The 18,432-nt window shown below is 34.7% G+C and overlaps 1 protein-coding gene across 1 annotated transcript in view; it reads left to right on the top strand.

The window, feature by feature from the left end:
• TBK1 (TANK binding kinase 1) overlaps positions 1–17,918 on the top strand; it is a 36,369-nt gene extending 18,451 nt beyond the window's left edge. The window contains exons 7-20 of the mRNA XM_065886737.1: positions 2,879–3,058; positions 4,842–5,038; positions 5,908–5,966; positions 6,355–6,446; positions 7,923–8,024; positions 8,843–8,921; positions 11,032–11,153; positions 11,252–11,328; positions 11,928–11,967; positions 12,467–12,568; positions 12,692–12,788; positions 13,182–13,288; positions 13,520–13,591; positions 17,144–17,918. Coding sequence (XP_065742809.1) covers positions 2,879–3,058; positions 4,842–5,038; positions 5,908–5,966; positions 6,355–6,446; positions 7,923–8,024; positions 8,843–8,921; positions 11,032–11,153; positions 11,252–11,328; positions 11,928–11,967; positions 12,467–12,568; positions 12,692–12,788; positions 13,182–13,288; positions 13,520–13,591; positions 17,144–17,195 — 1,378 coding nt within the window. The 3' untranslated portion in view covers positions 17,196–17,918. The remainder of the gene's footprint in view (positions 1–2,878; positions 3,059–4,841; positions 5,039–5,907; positions 5,967–6,354; positions 6,447–7,922; positions 8,025–8,842; positions 8,922–11,031; positions 11,154–11,251; positions 11,329–11,927; positions 11,968–12,466; positions 12,569–12,691; positions 12,789–13,181; positions 13,289–13,519; positions 13,592–17,143) is intronic.
• Positions 17,919–18,432: the final 514 nt, after the last annotated feature.

Below are 18,432 nucleotides of genomic sequence, written 5' to 3'. Positions count from 1 at the left end.
GCCAATGCAGGGGACACGGGTTTGAGCCCTGGTCTGGGAAGATCCCACATGCTGCGGAGCAACTAAGCCCATGCACCACAACTACTGAAGCCCGCGCACCTAGAGCCAGCCCATGCTCCACAACAAGAGAAGCCACCGCAATGAGAAGCCCGTGCACTGCAACGAAGAGTAGCCCCCGTGAGCCGCAGTTAGAGAAAGCCCACACACAGCAACAAAGACCCAATGCAGCCATAAATTAATTAATTGATTAATTAATTAAATTTTAAAAAAAGAAAGAAAAACAGTTTTCTACTACTTTTTCTAGCATTTCAAATGTTCATATAGGTCTTACTTATTATGGCAGCCAGAACTCAAATTATATATGAATCCTGTTATCACAAAGAGAGATTTAAGGTAGAAGAAATTAAAAGTAGAGAGTAAATTTTTTTTTCTGTTGCTATATCTTTTTTTTTGAAGTATATTTGATTTACAAAGTTGTGTTAATTTGAGAGTAAATTATTAGATTTTACTCTAGAAATAAAGCCAAGACACTCATCAATATTTAGAATTTGTAATTACTGAATTAACTTCTATTTTTCCTGAGTGTAGGAATTGTATAATCCACAAGTGAAAACACACAGGTTATGATTTACTGGCTTAATGCCTTTTATAATCTGTGGGTGCTCTTTGTATTACTTTCAACATATAAGTAAATAAATATATTAATTCAAAATATTTATTTAAACTATATATATATCACAAGCTAATAAAATATGTCCTACCATTTTATATATTGCTGTGAAAACTCATTTAAACTGGTAGTTCCAGTGCTGAAATCATTTTTGAAAACCACTACACTGACAGTTTCATTTTTGTGTGTTACTTAAAGAAAAGTCTCCAGGGCTTCCCTGGTGGCGCTGTGGTTAAGAATCTGCCTGCCAATGTAGGGGACACGGGTTCGATCCCTGGTCCTGGAAGATCCCACGTGCCACGGAACAGCTAAGCCCGTGCGCCTCAACTACTGAGCCTGTGCCCTAGAGCCCACGAGTCACAACTACTGAAGCCCAAGCACCTAGACCCCGTGCTCCACAACAAGCAAAGCCACTGCAATGAGAAGCCCACACAGCTGCAACAAATAGCAGCCCCCGCTTGCCATGACTAGAGAAAGCCTGCGCACAGCAAAGAAGACCCAATGCAGCCAAATATAAATAAAATAAATTAAAAAAAAAAAAAAAAAACTCTCCAAAATAAAATTGTGTCATGCAGCTAGAATTACCAAGAGAAGGTCACTTTATTGGAGAGCAGAAATTTAATATTATAATAGTGATCTGTGTTAAATTTTGATTTGGAAAATACTCATTTTGGAGATCTCAGGCAAAACATAACATTTAAAGGGGTCAGGAAATGAGCACCTGCTGTTTAATAACTATATTGCTGACACTCAGACTCAATACTTTGACAATCTGAACTATATATTGCATATTTCAGGAGGGTAACAGGCCTTATTTATCTAATTATTCTTTAGCACACCATGTTATAAATTTTTTGACAAAAATTGCTCAGGTATCAGAAAGTATATTATATGATTTTTTTTAATAGTAAGGACTTTAAGTACTACCAATCAGCAATAAAATCAACTACCAAAAATGTAACAACCACAGAAAAAAGATAACCATCCTCTTTCTTATATGCATTAATTAGTCAAGACTGGATAGCCAATGAGAAAAACCTAACTCAGTTCGTTAAAGTGAAACAAGATTTAAGTGAAAAATAGATTGACATTATAATTCAAAGTTCACATGTGTATGTAACTCAGAGCCCAGTGGAATCCTCAGATTCAGACTGTCATCAAGACTTGGTCTCTCAGTTCTGCTTTTCTCTGATTTCTGTTTACTTTCAGCCAGGCTCTTTCCTGGCAGCCACAAGATGGCTGCTGGCATTCCCAGATTCACATTCTCACAGCTTTGGAAGCTCAGTGGAAAGACAGACTTTCTTTCCCGATAGTTTAGCAAAGATTTCTGGGTTGATTCTTATTTAACAACTTACATGCTACCACCTGGCCACTTCTGACTAATCATAATCACCAAACCTGACTGTCATGCCCATCTATGCACAGGGAGTAGAGTTAGAGAGTGGAGAGGTATGGATTCTCTTACAAAATGAGGGAGAATAGATACTTGTTAGGCAAAAATTTTAATGTCCACTGCATACCTTAAAAACTGTTAACAGGCAAGGAATTATTCCAGTGTCGTGTAGTCAAGAATATATTTTCAAGACTACTTGAAATTCCATAATTGAGTCTATTTAAGCAGATTTTAAAATTCAGTGAAAGCATGAGAAAGAATAAAGGTCCTTCCATTCTTTTCTTTTTTAATGTTTAAGTTTATTAGTCAAAGATTATTCCTAGTTGAATTGGCATTCATTGGTTGCTAAATGATTGTAATTTTCCTTCCTAAAGAAGTGTATTACAAAAGTCATATGAATTCAACATAAAAAATTACATATTGGAGTGACGTATTAAAAGGACATTAATGACCCTGTAATTAAACCATTACCTTATCCTCATGACCACAGGGTTCCAATCAACTTATCTCACCTGGATAGCATGTATATACAATGTTAGAATATGTTTGGAAAAGTGAGGAAACTTGGGAAGGAGAGAATCAAAGAAAATAATCTGTAAAAGCTAACATAAAAATACCGTAACCCCTGGTTCATTGACAGGCAATATTAAATCAAGGTTACCTGGCTTTCTGAAAAGTTGGCAGATTTTTTACAATTTTAAATTAATCTAATCTAATAATAGTTCCTTTGATTTGTTGGTAAATATTATGATTTTGTACCTAGACAGAATATAACACATTCACTCTTCATGTAACTTTTTTCAATACTATTTTAGGGGTCTTCAAGTTCTACTTACCCCTGTTCTTGCAAACATCCTTGAGGCAGATCAGGAAAAGTGTTGGGGTTTTGACCAGTTTTTTGCAGAAACAAGTGATATACTTCACCGGATGATAATTCATGTTTTTTCGCTACAACAAATGACAGCTCATAAAATTTATATTCATAGCTATAATACGTAAGTACCTCTTTATATTTTTTCCTGTACTGTATAATGTCTTGTTATATAATAATTACGTATCTTCATAAATCAGGAGAGGAAGTAGAAAAGATGTCCCAGCTTCACAAGAGGTACCCACTTTCTGCTTAGAAAACGTTTGAGTGCTGAGTAAATTCCTTTTCACTTATCTTTGGAGTAAAAGGATTAGTTTTCTATTTTCTAAAATTTACAGGTAAATTAGCTTGTTCTTACATTGCAAGTTTTGCAGGACTATTTTCCTTTCTGTGCTTTCTCTCAAATTACATAATCACATAACTACAAATAGCATTTACTAATAAATGGGCCAGGTTTTATTAAGAATATTGTCCTGTCACTTAAAAAATATTAAAGTGTAAGTCTTAAAGATAGTTAGTGTAGTTATTATTTGCATATGTGGCATAAAGCCCTTATTGAGTACTAGGGAAATAACCATTTGTTTTATCTTAAAAAACACATTACACCCATGTGATAAAAATCTACCCATGTGATAAAACTACATAATTAAATCACACACATCCTTACATGTGGAACTAGGGAAATCTGAATAAAATAGGTGGATTATACCAGTGTCAAGATCCTGATTGTAATATTGTACTATACTTATGCAAGATGTTACCATTGGGGAAAACTGAGTAAAAGGTATATAGTGTCTCTCCCTATAATTTCTTTCAACTGCACATGAATCTACAAAGATCTCAAAAAAAATGTTTTTTAAAATGAAAGGCAAAAAAACATTACACCCTTTCTATATGCTTTGATTGCTGTTTGACAAGACTCAGCAGTTTTGATGCCTCATAAAACTCAAAAAGAGACTTTCTCTGATAATTTATTAAGGAATAAAATCAATTAGATGGAATAATATTTTATACATTTTTGTCTAATCTATATCTAACAATATTATAAACATTAAATATAATGTAAATATAATGAATAAAATAATATTCATATAACGTTAGGTTAAAATATATTTTTCATCTTTATTTTGGTGCTTAATAGCCTGAATAGATATGTACCATAGGTGTTGGCCACTATTTCATCTTAAGAGTGTGCATGAACATAAAAAGCCCACCCAAGCCTGAGCCAAAAATCACAGCAGAGTCTTTTTGAAAGTGGCTTTTTTTTTGTTTGGAATCACAACATTGCTGCTGGAATGTTTATTTGATTTCATGAATCTGTTCAGGGAGAATCTACCTTTTTCCCCAAAACATCATTTTGAAAATGCCTGATTTTATTAATTCATTTAACAAACATTACATAGTCATGTTGTAAGTATTGTTCTCAGTTCTTTATATATTTAAATCATTTAGTCCTCACAACAATTCTGTGAGGTGGAGACTGTTACTCCCATTTTATAGATGAAGAACCTCAGCACAGAGGAGTTAAGTAACTGAAGGTAATACAACAATTAAGTGGTAAGTGGAAGAACTGGAATTTGAATCTGGCTGTTCTGATTCCAGAGTCTGTGCCCTTAAACTCTCTGCTACATTGGCTCCCTATTATTAAATATTAAAACTCCTGTGTATTGCACATATCCAATATAGGTATCAAACATAAAAATATTTTAGAATTGATTGCTGTATAGGCAGATTATGTGGAATTTAATAGACTTTATAGTATCCACATCAACAAAGCAGCATTTCTGTGGACTGGTCATGATCTAAAGTATCACTGAGAAATAGATGATGTGGCCCTCGTTAAAAAAATTTTTTTTACCTCTTTTTTTATCCCAATTATGTTGTCCTTTTGGATTTTTCTCACATAGTGCTACTGTATTTCATGAACTGGTGTATAAACAGACCAAAATTATTTCTTCAAATCAAGAACTTATATATGAAGGACGACGTTTAGTTCTAGAACCTGGAAGACTGGCACAACATTTCCCTAAAACTGCTGATGAAAATCCCATCTTTGTAGTAAGCCGGGAACCTCTGAGTACAATAGGATTGATATATGAAAAAAGTAAGTTGGGATTTTTCGTATTGTTCTTACTAGCCATTTAAAAAAAAAAAAAAAAAACCCTGAGAATTCCCTGGCGGTACAGGGGTAGGATTCCACACTCTCACTGCTGAGGGCCCAGGTTCAATCCCTGGTCAGGGAACTAAGATCCCACAAGCCATGCGGCATGGCCAAAAGGAAAAAAAAAAAAAAAAAAACTGTAAAAATGATTGTCATCTTCAAAAAGTCGACTGATGATGACATTAATGTACAACTTTTATAAATATTAAAATTTTGTAAGTTAATTAGAGTAGTAGTAAAATTTAAAACCCTGTGTGCAACAAAATTTGACGTTAAATATTTTGTTTATAAAATGGTAAAATAGTTCGTCATATATGTTTTACTGTAGCTCTCTGCTTTTAGTATTTTACTAACACTCAAAATAACCTTTTGTATCATAAATCTCAACAAATATTTATTGTTTCCAGGGTGAGTAGGACACTTTTCCAGGCTTTGAAGTTTAAGAAAAATTAGATCTGCATTTTGGAATCTTTTAAATTACTAATTCTAGTGGTGAAAAAAAATTACCTGGAGTTTTATATTTCTGTTTAGATCTTGGGATTTGATTTAGATTTAAAGAAAAGCATTGAGCTTGTTATGTTGGAATATATTTAAGAAAAAGAAATGAAACTCCTTAGAAATAGTGCAGGAAATTTGTTAAGGAATGAGCATTTTGTTCAAGTGGTTTTCTTTAACCAGGAAAAGAACATTAAAGAGTTTTACCACTAACATTTAATTTAGAGGTAATTTAGAGGTTAATGTTTAATTTGGAGGTTGATGTATGAAGGATGAAATAATTCATAATTTTTTATTTCTGATTTTAATTATTTCAGTTTCCCTCCCTAAAGTACATCCACGTTATGATTTAGATGGGGATGCCAGCATGGCTAAGGTTAGTATTTAATTAAATGACTATATAAACATTTGAATTAAAATTATCTTATTAATAGTAAAGCAATAAAAGGTGTATCTTTATATACACCTATGTAATTTAGGAAATTATTCATTTAGATTTTTACCCATGACAAATTTTTGTGTTCTTTCTTCTTTGTATCCTTTCTTGAACTCATACGAAAATTTTCTCCATTGAGACAGTGCATTTTTACCATTATGTTTATTTAAAATTTTTATTGCAGTTATATCTGTCTTTAGCTTTTAGAAATTAGTAGCTTACTGTGTTTTTAATGATAAAAACACAAAAGCTTGAAAATTTTATGTGAAAGTTTTTCTTACCCTGTACCACAGTTAGCACCAAATATTGACTTGTATTTCTTCATTAGGCAGTAACAGGAGTTGTGTGTTATGCCTGTAGAATTGCCAGTACCTTGCTGCTTTATCAGGAATTAATGCGAAAGGGGATACGATGGTTGATGTAAGTAATGGATTGAAATTTGAAAATTGATCTTCGCATAGGCCTCATTAAATAACTGGTAATCATCCCATCATTGATGCTTTACCTCTTCAGACTAGGTAGGGTCACGTGTATGATTTTTATTATAATACATTTGTTTCACAGTTTGCAAAACGTTTAGCAGCTGTTTTTTTTTTTTTTTTTTTTCATTTGATTCCTACAAAAACCTTATGAGACAGATAGGACAAATAGTATCTGAATTTTAAAATTAAGAAAAAAAAATTAGAAAAATATAGGATTTCCCAGGTTGTCCAGTGGTTAGCATTTGGCGCTTTCACTCCCGTGGCCCTAAGAAACGTTTTGTGGATGAATATATAATATGTCATCTTTCCGTCTGATAGAAATGGAGAATGAATGGTCTCTTAAGAATCGTGCCTCTAGTTCTATACAACATCATTTGAAGTGTTTCAGTTTTATACACACATAATAATGGACTCAACAGTGCCCTTAGGCTTGTGACAGTTTACGGTTACCCACCTCACACCTGTCCTTCCGTTCTCGAACAAACAGATATGAAGCATTTCATCATTCTTGTTGTTCTGCTGCTGCTTCTAAGAAGAAAAAAGTATAAGGCTCTTTTTTTTTCTATCACGTTTATGTTAAACCCATAAATTTATGCTTATAATTTTTTTTATGTGTTCACATATCCAGTTTGTAAGCCTGTGCTTTTCTCTTTCCATTAAGAAGCCTTTTTGTTTTTACTAAATGGTTTTTGGAAAAATCTAAGTGTTGACTCCATTTATTTTCATAGCATTGTTGCTAATAGTTCTTGTTTTCTCTTGCTGCTGCTATCTACTCCAGTCGCTGCTCCATGAAGCTTTTGTTTCTTTTACTTATTAGCTTTTAGTTCAATAAGTCATGAGAAAATAGTTTTTCACGTAGACCACTGTTGGCAAACTTTTTTAGTTAGTAAATATTTTAGACTTTGTGGACTGCAAATTCTGTTTTCATTTTGTTTTTACAACCTTTAAAAATGTAAATACCTTTCTTAGCAGAAACAGGCATCAGTCCTTAGTTTGTTGGCCCTTGATATAGATCAGAAGGTCTTCAATTATATTATATACTGTGTCATCCTGCTTAAGTATAAATCAGACAGTAGTCTACTATGAGCATTAAAAATTAATTCTGGTGGTATAAAATGTAATGCTGTTCAGCTTATTTGTGTGCTTGTAGATTAGTTTTATTCCTTAATATAATTTTAATGCCTTAGATTTCTAAACTGTTACCCTGATAAGTGGTAATGGTTTTGTACCCTGGTTAGGTATAAAGCGTCACAGAGATGCTTTCAGTAGTAAAAAGTGAATTGGCTTTCATAATGAGTCAAGACTGTTAAGAAGTTTGTCTGAACAGAAAGTAGCACAGCAGTGTAATTAGTGAAAGGCAAGAGAAAACAAATAATTCTTTAGATAAACTAATGGGAATATTATTATTTTTTAGAGAATTAGTTAAAGATGATTATAATGAAACTGTTCACAAAAAGACGGAAGTTGTGATCACATTAGATTTCTGCATCAGAAACATTGAAAAGACTGTGAAAGTGTAAGTAGACTACTTCCTTACTAATAGTGGTTAAAATGTCAATGATTTTCCATTTCTGTTTAGTTTGTTTAGTTATCCTTGGCATGATATAGCATACTCTGCAAGTCTTTCTATTAAGGGACAACCTTAGATTAAGTCACTTCCTCATAAGGGCAAAAATACTCAGTCATTTCAGTAAGAAATGAGTACCATCTTTTTGGTGGCATTTTCTCCTTCCCTTTGAAAAGGAAAAGGAATCTGAAATAGAAACATCTCATTTTTTTTACCTTGCAAAGCAGACAACTCTGCATAGGAAAATATAAAACCTGTGATCAAAGGAAGCAGGAAGAGGTATTCTAGAACCCTATTTGGGTAGTATTTTTAGAATTTGGAGATTACTTTTAGTTTACTCTTCCTTATTAATCTTACCCCTGAGAATGCCTTTTTGAAACAATGATATTTTAAACTGCCTTGTTCCTAGGCTATACTATTGGTACTGCACAGGAAATATAATAAGTGAAACTAGTATATACTCTTGACCTCCATTATTTCCGAAATCTAGTATTTCGACTATTATCCTGACATAAGACTGAAATAAAGTTGTCTTTTATAGTTTATCTCTTAATATGCAAATTTATAAGCAGAAGTGTATAAAATCCCTTCTTTACGGAGACATCAAGTTTTCTTGGGATCTGTTGCTTATAGGCTTTGCATTCAATATTCTATTGTTAAATAGTTATGATAATAACTCAAATATAATTTATAAAACATCTTTTAAAATCTATGCTCATGTAAAATTTTATGCTCATTTAATTTTTCTGTACTTGTTTTTCATACAGATATGAAAAGTTGATGAAGATCAACCTAGAAGCAGCAGAGTTAGGTGAAATTTCAGACATACACACCAAACTGTTGAGAGTGAGTATTTACAAAATTTTGACAATCGTGAGCTCATAATCTGTTCCTTTGCTGGCAAGATTAGATCCGAACTTTCCTAGAAACATGATATACCTAAAGATCTCCAGAGAAAGAACAGCCTTTTCCCAACTTAAGGAACACTACTTTTTAAATAGACATGATATTGCAGCCAATTGATTTATTAATAGTTTTACTTATTACCCCCTTAATGTTGGTCCTTCAGGTTGCTTGCTACTTCTCACACTTTTATGTAATGCTGTAAAAAATAACTTTGTCCATAAAATATTTTCCATATTTTAGAAGTGTAAGGTAGCACATTCTTAACATTAATGTTAAAGAAGACATAAAGCATGAAAAGCAAGATATGTATTTGACTATATAAGAATTTAAGGGGCTTCCCTTGGTGACACAGTGGTTAAGAATCCACCTGCCAATACAGGGGACACAGGTTTGAGGCCTGGTCCAAGAAGATCCCACATGCTGTGGAACAGCTAAGCCCGTGCACACAACTACTGAGCCTGTGCTCTAGAGCCCACCAGCCACAACTGCTGAGCCTGCGTGCCACAGCTACTGAAGCCCGTGCGCCTAGAGCCCGTGCTCCACCACAATAAGAAGTCCACATACTGCAACGAAGATTAGCCCTCGCTCGCCGCAAGTAGAGAAAGCCCGCGTGCAGCAACGAAGATCCAATGCAGCCAAAAATAAATAAAATAAATTTTAAAAATAAATTTAAAAAAAAGAATTTAAGATCTCTATATGTTTTTTGTTTTGGTTTGGTTTTTTCTTTTTTTTTTTTTCCTTTTTGGCCGCACCACGCGGCTTGTAGGATCTGAGTTCCCCAGCCAGGGATTGAACCTGGGCCCTTGGCAGTGAAAGTGTGGAGTCCTAACCACTGGACCACCAGGGAATTCCCAAGATGTCTTATGTTAAAAAAAATAATATTAAAAAACAAATAAATTGAGAAAATGAGATAAAGGATTTTTTTATATATATGAAAATAGCTCATACAAATGCATAAGGAAAACATTAAATCTGCAGTAAATAGAGAACATTTAGAAATGATTTAAAAATGAATAGATCTAAGTGAAACTCTTGGAAAAAAAAGTTCAACCACAAGAGTAATAGAAAATTGCGTATTATAACAGTAAGATACCATTTTGTCTTTCAAATTAGCAAGGCTTTAAGAATTATATATAATGCCAGTGCTAACACGAGCGGAATGCAAAGGGCGCTCTTGTTTGTTGCTAGTAGCAGCATAATCCACCACTTAAAACTTAATTTGAGGGCTTCCCTGGTGGCGCAGTGGTTGAGAGTCCGCCTGCAGATGCAGGGGACACGGGTTCATGCCCCAGTCCAGGAAGATCCCACATGCCGCGGAGCGGCTGGGCCCGTGAGCCATGGCCACTGAGCCTGCGTGTCCGGAGCCTGTGCTCCACAACGGGAGAGGCCACAACAGTGAGAGGCCCGCGTACTGCAAAAAAAAAAAAGTATTTTCTATGTTTTTAAAAAAAAATTAGATTAGATTATAAAATATATTTTATATAAGATTTTTTTAAATTAATTTATTTTTGGCTGCATTGGGTCTTCATTGCTGTGTGTGGGCTTTCTCTAGTTGCGGCAAGTGGGGGCCACTCTTCACTGCAGTGCATGGGCTTCTCATTGCAGTGGCTTCTCTTGTTGCAGATCCCAGGCTCTAGGTGCACGTGCGTCAGTAGTTGTGGCATGCGGACTCAGTAGTTATGGCTCGTGGGCTCTAGAGCGCAGGGCTTGGTAGTTGTGGCGCACGGGCTTAGTTGCTCCACAGCATGTGGGATCTTCCCAGACCAGGGCATGAACCCATTTCTCCTGCATTGGCAGGCAGATTCTTAACCACTGTGCCACCAGGGAAGCCCTATAAAATATATTAATAGTCATGTTTTTTTATCATATTGTACTCTTGGTGGAATATAACCTAAGCAACTGCCCTTGCATTTAAAGATAAAAATAATTATTCTGACTTTGAACTGAAGTAATCTACAAAAGAAATGTTATTCAAACTTTAGGCTCCATTGGCATTGTGATGATCATTTCTGATTTTTGGTAATCTGGATCTGAAATTGGTTTTATTTAGCTTTCCAGTTCTCAGGGAACAATAGAAACCAGTCTTCAGGATATTGAAAGCAAATTATCTCCAGGTGGATTGCTGGCAGATACATGGACCCATCAAGAAGGCACTCATCCAAAAGATAGACAGTAGGTTATAACTGCATTGGCAGTTTCTGCTCTTACTATTAAATGTCCTTTTTCACATTGACCCAGTTAATTTATTTGGATTTTTCTTTCTTAAATAGTGTAGAAAAGCTACAAGTCCTGTTAAACTGCATCACAGAGATTTACTATCAGTTCAAAAAAGACAAAGCAGAACGTAGTGAGTAAAATTTTCCATTTGTTAATCTGAGTCAGCCCTACTAGTTGTAATTCGGTTGAATTAATTTGGTATATTTGTATGGGTGTCTACATAAGTTATTTATTTCAGAGACTTGGTTCTGTCAGGGAAGAGGTTGAATGTATTAAAAATTATCCTTAAAACCAACCTTTTGAGTATTTCAAATCAGGGATCAGAACTCTGAAACCTCTAGAGTACACGCACGTAATGGAAAGGAATGAGATTGGCCCGTGGAAACTGAGGGGGACTAGAGAGGAGGACCCCCACCCCCATGTGAAGGGGAGAGCCACTAGTCAGATTCACCTGATTGTTTTTCCAGTGTTCCTAGGCCTCAAGAGAAGCTAGAAATAGACTTTATTAGAAATATCCTGATTTTAAAATGTTGGCAGTTAATTTTTTTTTTAACATTAGCACTGTACAGACCAAATAAAAGCATTTGTGGGCAGTATCTACCCATGGGTCAGAAGTTTGTGACATCTGCTTTAAACTCTTAGCCTTTATGAAGTAATAATCTCAAAAAAAAATTGCATGTGATTTTATGATTCTACATTTACAAGAGTAATACATATTCTTATTTTTAGGACTAGCTTATAATGAAGAACAAATCCACAAATTTGATAAGTAAGTGTCCAGATTATGTTTAATAATTATTTTTGGTTATGTTTCTTCTTAACGTTGGAATTAATCATAATAAAAAATACATTTTAGTCTTGGCTTTATAGAATTGTTACTGTATGTGCACATATTTGAGGCCCACTCATCTGGCCCCTGGTTGAGAGGTTACTGAGATGGGAGAGTAAGAGGGCAGTCTTCTTCTGCCTTCTGTGCTCTGATTGCAGAAGGACAGATAATGGAGAACATAGGCAAGGGCAGACTTAACCACCTCCTTAACCTTAACCTCATTTGATAAATAGTTTTTGACCATTCTCTACTATCAACTTTCTTTTTCTCCTCTTGCTGCTATAATGTCTGTCTTGGAAACCTTAGGCTTTCTACCGTAAATATTCTAAACCCACAACAGTCATTAGAGGAAATAAATTTCATATATTTGAAAATTCTTTAATATTGGAAATAGAAACAGTGACATTGGTTTAAGCCTCTGATTATTTCTAAATTACAGGCAAAAACTGTATTATCATGCAACAAAAGCTATGACCCACTTTACAGATGAATGTGTTAAAAAGTATGAGGCTTTTTTGGATAAGTCAGAAGACTGGATGAGGTAAGTAAACTTTCTGGGGGGTGATTAGTGGTTGTCTGCACAATATATAATTTAATGTATATTATATATTTTAAGTAAAAATAATATTAGACTGCTTATTAATTGGTTCTTTTTGGTTTTCAGAAAGATGCTTCATCTTAGGAAACAGTTATTATCCCTAACTAATCAGTGTTTTGATATTGAAGAAGAAGTATCAAAGTATCAAGACTATACTAATGAGGTATAGCTTCAAAATTATCTAGAAAAAAAAGGCTTTTTCCTACTAGGAAAAATAAAATTCTTCTAAGTTTATATCTGATAATGATTGAGAAGAGGGAAATAGGGTATAATATGCCTATATTCAGCTCTGCTTGCCCACTTGTGGTATGTATTTTGAGCCAAGTTTTAAGATGTTTTACAGTGAAAAACATCTGATAGACCATTTTTTTAAATCATCTATAAGCAAAGTTTTTCTTAAAAAGTTTTAAGTATTATCTCATTGATGGTTTTGAAATTAAAACTTAAAGCTTTAAAGGACTTATTAAAACCTGTAACATTTGATATAAGATCTGTAGTAAGTATTCTGTTCTGTGATTGATATGGTTTTTTTGTTTGTTTGTTTTTGATGTTTTAGTTACAAGAAACTTTGCCACAGAAAATGTTTGCAGCCTCCAGTGGAATCAAACATACCATGACCCCAATTTATCCATGTTCTAACACATTAGTAGAAATGACTCTTGGGTAAGAAATTTATTATTTGGTAACTGTAGTGTTTCCATTTGTTTTTATTTCATTTTGTGATCTTGCTCTTTTATTTTGAAATGTTTTATATTTGTTATGAATACATTTGCTAATATTATTTAATGACTTAGATCAATCTAGAGAACTAAACATACTATATATAAATATAACTGTAAAACACTTGAATACTTTTTTTGAGCACAGGTACTTTTATCTTTATTTTGAATATAGTATGAAGAAATTAAAGGAAGAAATGGAAGGGGTAGTTAAAGAACTTGCTGAAAATAATCATATTTTAGAAAGGTGAGTAATAAAAAGATCATTCTGCCCTGTAATTATACATGCAATTGAGTACATAAACATACATCTATACTTGTATCTGTCTGTCTTCCTGTATCAGTAGATTAAGCAATGGGAAAGGAATATTAAGTCAGAACCCTTAGGTTTTGTGAATTTCATGGTGCCTTTTAATGTGTTTGGGGTTCTTTCGATAAAGACAAGTCAACTGTGATTGATTCCATTTTATAGAAGCACTGGTTAATAGAATTCTTTGAATCAGTCTGTGAAAACGACAATCTTTTGCACATTTTTCAAAACATTTTCTCATAAAGAATTATCATTTTCAATTCTGGATTCAGAGTTGCTTAGGAGATGCCAGCACTCTGATCAGTGCTGTGTAACTCAGAGCCCTCTGAATCCCTCCTTGCACGTGAGCGCCGTCTGTTCATGGAGTTCTTTGAGGAGCTGAGTGTCTGCTTATCTCCAGAATCCTAATAGATCAAGGAGAAAGAGAGTTGGAAAATGTACAGAGCCAATAAAGCCACTTTGGTGGCTGTTTCCTTGTCTGGGTTCCTCAGAGAAGTTAAGTCCTATTTGGCCCATGAATGGGAGCCTTCTCTTTCCAGCCCTTAGGTGCTTCTCCACAGGTCCTCTCACCCGCAAGATATTAACGCAAGGATTTCACATTTATGTGGTGGTTTGTACACTTGAAGGGCACTTTCACGCTGCATGGCCTCACTAAGCGTGCATTCCAGCCTTGCATTCCAGGGCACAGCAGATAGTCCTTCTCCATGTTCCACAGGTGTTGACGTTCATACCTGAAAAGATGAACTGGAGCTGGAACCCAGCCTCCTATCTCCCCACTAGCCCTGTTCTCTCAAATAAAAGACCAAACATGTTCATAAGGCTTGGAAAGATTAAATGTCAGGAAATCACATGATATTTGAGCTACATGCAGAAAGTTATCGGGCGCTTCTACAGTATTATCGATTTTTTTAAATGAATTTATTGAATTGGTAAAAAAAATGTTTAAACAATATATAATTGTAAAAATTGAAATAAAAGACCCCACCTCCTCTTTCTCATACCTCCCCACTCCCACAGAAGTGATGACTATTAATAGTTTGTTGTGCATATGTGTTTTATAAGAATGGAATCATTCTGTTCATACTAGTTCAGTCTCACTTTTTTCACTTAAGGCTGTATATCAAGGGTACTTTTTCATATCCATACATATAGCTCTATTTTTCTCATTTTCAGCAGCTGCCTGATATCCTAGTGTATGGATCTGCCATATCAATTTGTGCATCCCTATTTGTTGGGCATTTAAGTTGTTTCTAATTTTTCACAATTACAAAACATGCTTCAGTGAACATACTTGTATATATACTTTCATTTGCTTGTGTAAGAATTTTTGAAAGGTTGCCTTCTTGATGTTTCTAGATGTGGAGTTGTTGGGTCAAAGGGTATGCACATTTGAAATTTTTTTATATATATATAAATTTATTTATTTATTTTTTTAGGGCTGCATTGGGTCTTTGTTGCTGCGCCTGGGCTTTCTCTAGTTTCAGTGGGTGGGGGCTAGTCTTCATTGCGGTGCGCAGGCTTCTCATTGTGATGGCTTCTCTTTTGGAGCACGGGCTCTAGGCACATGGGCTTCAGTAGTTGTGGCGTGCAGGCTCAGTAGTTGTGGTGCATGGACTTAGTTGTTCTGCAGCACGTGGGATCTTCCCAGACCAGGGCTCAAACCCGTGTTCCCTGCATTGGCAGGCGGATTCTTAACCACTGCACCACCAGGGAAGACCCCGCACATTTGAATTTTGATAGGCATTGTTAGTTTGTCCTCTAAAAGGCTTGTTACAGTCCCATTGTCAACACTGAATGTTATCAGTTTTTTAGATGTTTGCCAATTTGTTTAAGTAGAAACCAACATCTTGTTTTAATCTTGTTTTAATATGCATATCTTTGGTTAATAGTGATGTCAAACATCTTTTTATAGGTTTATTCAATTTTTTTTCGGTGAATTGCCTATTAGGTTTTAAAGTATTTTTCCTTTTGGTTTCCTATTGGTCTATAGCATCCACATAGTAATTATCTAACTTTTTATAAATTTATGCAGTTTATAGTTTCTTCACAACTTTAGCTAAATCCTAAATTTATTCTGAAAGGCTAAAGATTAGCAAGTAGAAAAGACTATTAAAATGTGTTTTAACAAAATTTTATATTGAATCACATGTTTTGTGGAATAAAATCCCCACTTCCCAAAGCATGTGCAATAAGTCATGTCTTATTTGGAGGCTTGACAATACATGGGTAATCAGACATGGCAGAATCATAACTTAAATGACCACTTAAGGATTTGTGCCAGAACTAGTAATAGAAGCCAGGTCTTGTGCACTGTCTCCATATGGATATCTATCACTTCAGATTTTTTTGTATCTAAAATAACTTAACATCATCCTTCCCAACTCAGTCTCCCCTGTAATTTACTCATCTTCTTCCCCTTTCTCCTCCTACCATGAACATAGATTATTTTATTTTATTATTTATTTTTTTAATGAATTTATTTATTTTTGACTGCGTTGGGTCTTCATTGCTGCATGGGCTGTCTCTAGCTGCGGCGAGTTGGGGCTACTCTTCATTGCGGTGCGCGGGCTTCTTATTGCTGTGGCTTCTCTTGTTGCAGAGCACAGGCTCTAGGCATGCGGGCTCTGTAGTTGTGGCTCACGGGCTTTAGAGCACAGGCTCAGTAGTTGTGGCGCATGGGCTTAGTTGCTCTGCAGCATGTGGGATCTTCCCAGACTGTGATCAAACCCCTGCGTTGGCAGGCAGATTCTTAACCACTGTGCCACCAGGCAAGTCCCCATAAATTATTTTAGACACTCACTCTTCTTTACTCCCTTTCATCAAGTTTGGTAATCTTCCTTCAAACGTTTCTGTGTTCCCCCTCATCAACCTCATTTAGATCTCCTTTCCCCCTACCTTGTGAGCCATGATAATAATCTACTACCTATTTCCCTAACCAGTTCTTCCCATCTGTCATGGGTTTTACAGCCAAAGTAATATTCCCAAATACTGATCTAATCATACCACTCCCTTGGCTCAAAAATTTCTAAATTCCTGTTACCTAAAAAGTCAAGTCTAAATTCATACTTGAATTAAAAGAATATAATAGTCTGGCCCCAGCCTAATCACCCAACTTTATTTTCCACTGTTCCTCCAAGTAACATTCTGTTTTAGCAAGATTCCATTCCTTACTGTCCCTGACTCCCAACTCCACATCTTTGCTTATAAATGCCACCCCACCAAAAGAAATTATCCAGCTCTTTCTATCACTTTCTAGATTACATTACTCCCCCATTTTCTCTTAAGAAGTCTTCCCAAGCCACTGAGTTGTATTTCTTCACATATTTATGATAGTGGCACTGTGTTTCAGTAAGAAATAGAGCAAATTATAGTTGGTTAACTCTTTAAAAATAATAGTTTATTCCTCTGAAAAGTATTTGATATTCTTTAAAATGTTGGAGGCCAAATAAATGAATCTTTTGAGATTGCCTTTTTTCTTTTGTGTTTTAGGTTTGGCTCTTTAACCATGGACGGTGGCCTTCGCAATGTTGACTGTCTATAGCTTTATAAGAAGTTTGAGGCAAGTTTCAGTTTGCACAAGAAAATAATGTTGCGGCATTAAATGAATGCCTCTGTAGGTGGTCTCGTTTCTACATTTCACTATTGGATGTGGTCATGTAAATATGTACAATACTGTAAATACATAAAAAATATATAAATTTTTGGCTGCTAAGATGTAATTTTACTTTTTAACATTTATAATTATATGAGGACATTTGACCTCAGTGAGCACTGAGAAGAAAGCCATGACCGATACGTTGAGATACTTACTGATCCTCGACTCTTCTGAGTAAGGCCAGCTAAGTCATATATCTCTGACTGCCTACTGGAAACATTTTTAAGTGGAAACAAAATTGGCATCCTTACAAATCAGTAAAGGCTGATTGTTAACACGTTTATAAGTGATAGAATGGAGAGGTAGCTTTTGTGAGTGGGGAGCAGAACCGAACCACTGTTTTACTAGGATCACAGTTTTTTTGAGAAGGATAAAGTGGCATTATCCTAGTTATCCTTGTATCTGTTTAATTTCAGGTAAATTATTGAGCAAAATTTTTAAAGTGATTTAATTATTAAAAACTGTTCATTTTTATTTTGGCCATAAATGTATAATTGTCATAAAAATTTTAGGATCATTTCAACTGTTTTAAGCTGTATATTTCTTCTTTACTTTAATTCTGCTTACTAGTTTATGAAGGAGTATCAATAAATTTCTCAGTTGTAATGTAAAGAGTTTGTATTTTTCTGTGTACAACAGTTTGAGAAACAAAAGTTATCTTTTGAAAAATAATATGGGTGGTAATGGTAAATTATCCTTAGAAATTACACGAGGGGCAATTTTGTGACTCTTCTAAACCCACTGATTCCAAGTTTAGTAGAAGTTCTTTCGTAAATTCATAAATGTATGCTATACAAATCCAAAAGGAGCCTTCTCTTTGAAAAATATTTGCAGAGTTCTAGACTAAAGGATTGTGCTCAATGAGAAATTATTTTGCCCAAGAAGGATTTGGTTTTAGTTTTGGTTTCTGACTTCTTAGATGACTGAAGTATGATCACGTACAACCTGTATATCATAAACAGATCATGTCCTAAGTAGTAAATAAATTTGGCTGTCATGAACATTGGAAAACTGAAAACGGATTAGGATGTCATTTGAAATCTCAAATTGATGCATCATTGTAGTAGGGAATTTTAAGTGTCACATGTATACATTATAGAAATAAATGCATGGGTCAATGACG

The sequence above is a fragment of the Phocoena phocoena genome, chromosome 11 (assembly GCF_963924675.1).
Source record: "Phocoena phocoena chromosome 11, mPhoPho1.1, whole genome shotgun sequence".
Classification (NCBI taxonomy): Eukaryota; Metazoa; Chordata; class Mammalia; order Artiodactyla; family Phocoenidae; genus Phocoena; species Phocoena phocoena.
Note: the sequence above shows the minus strand (reverse complement) of the source record. Positions and strands in the feature narration are given on the sequence as shown.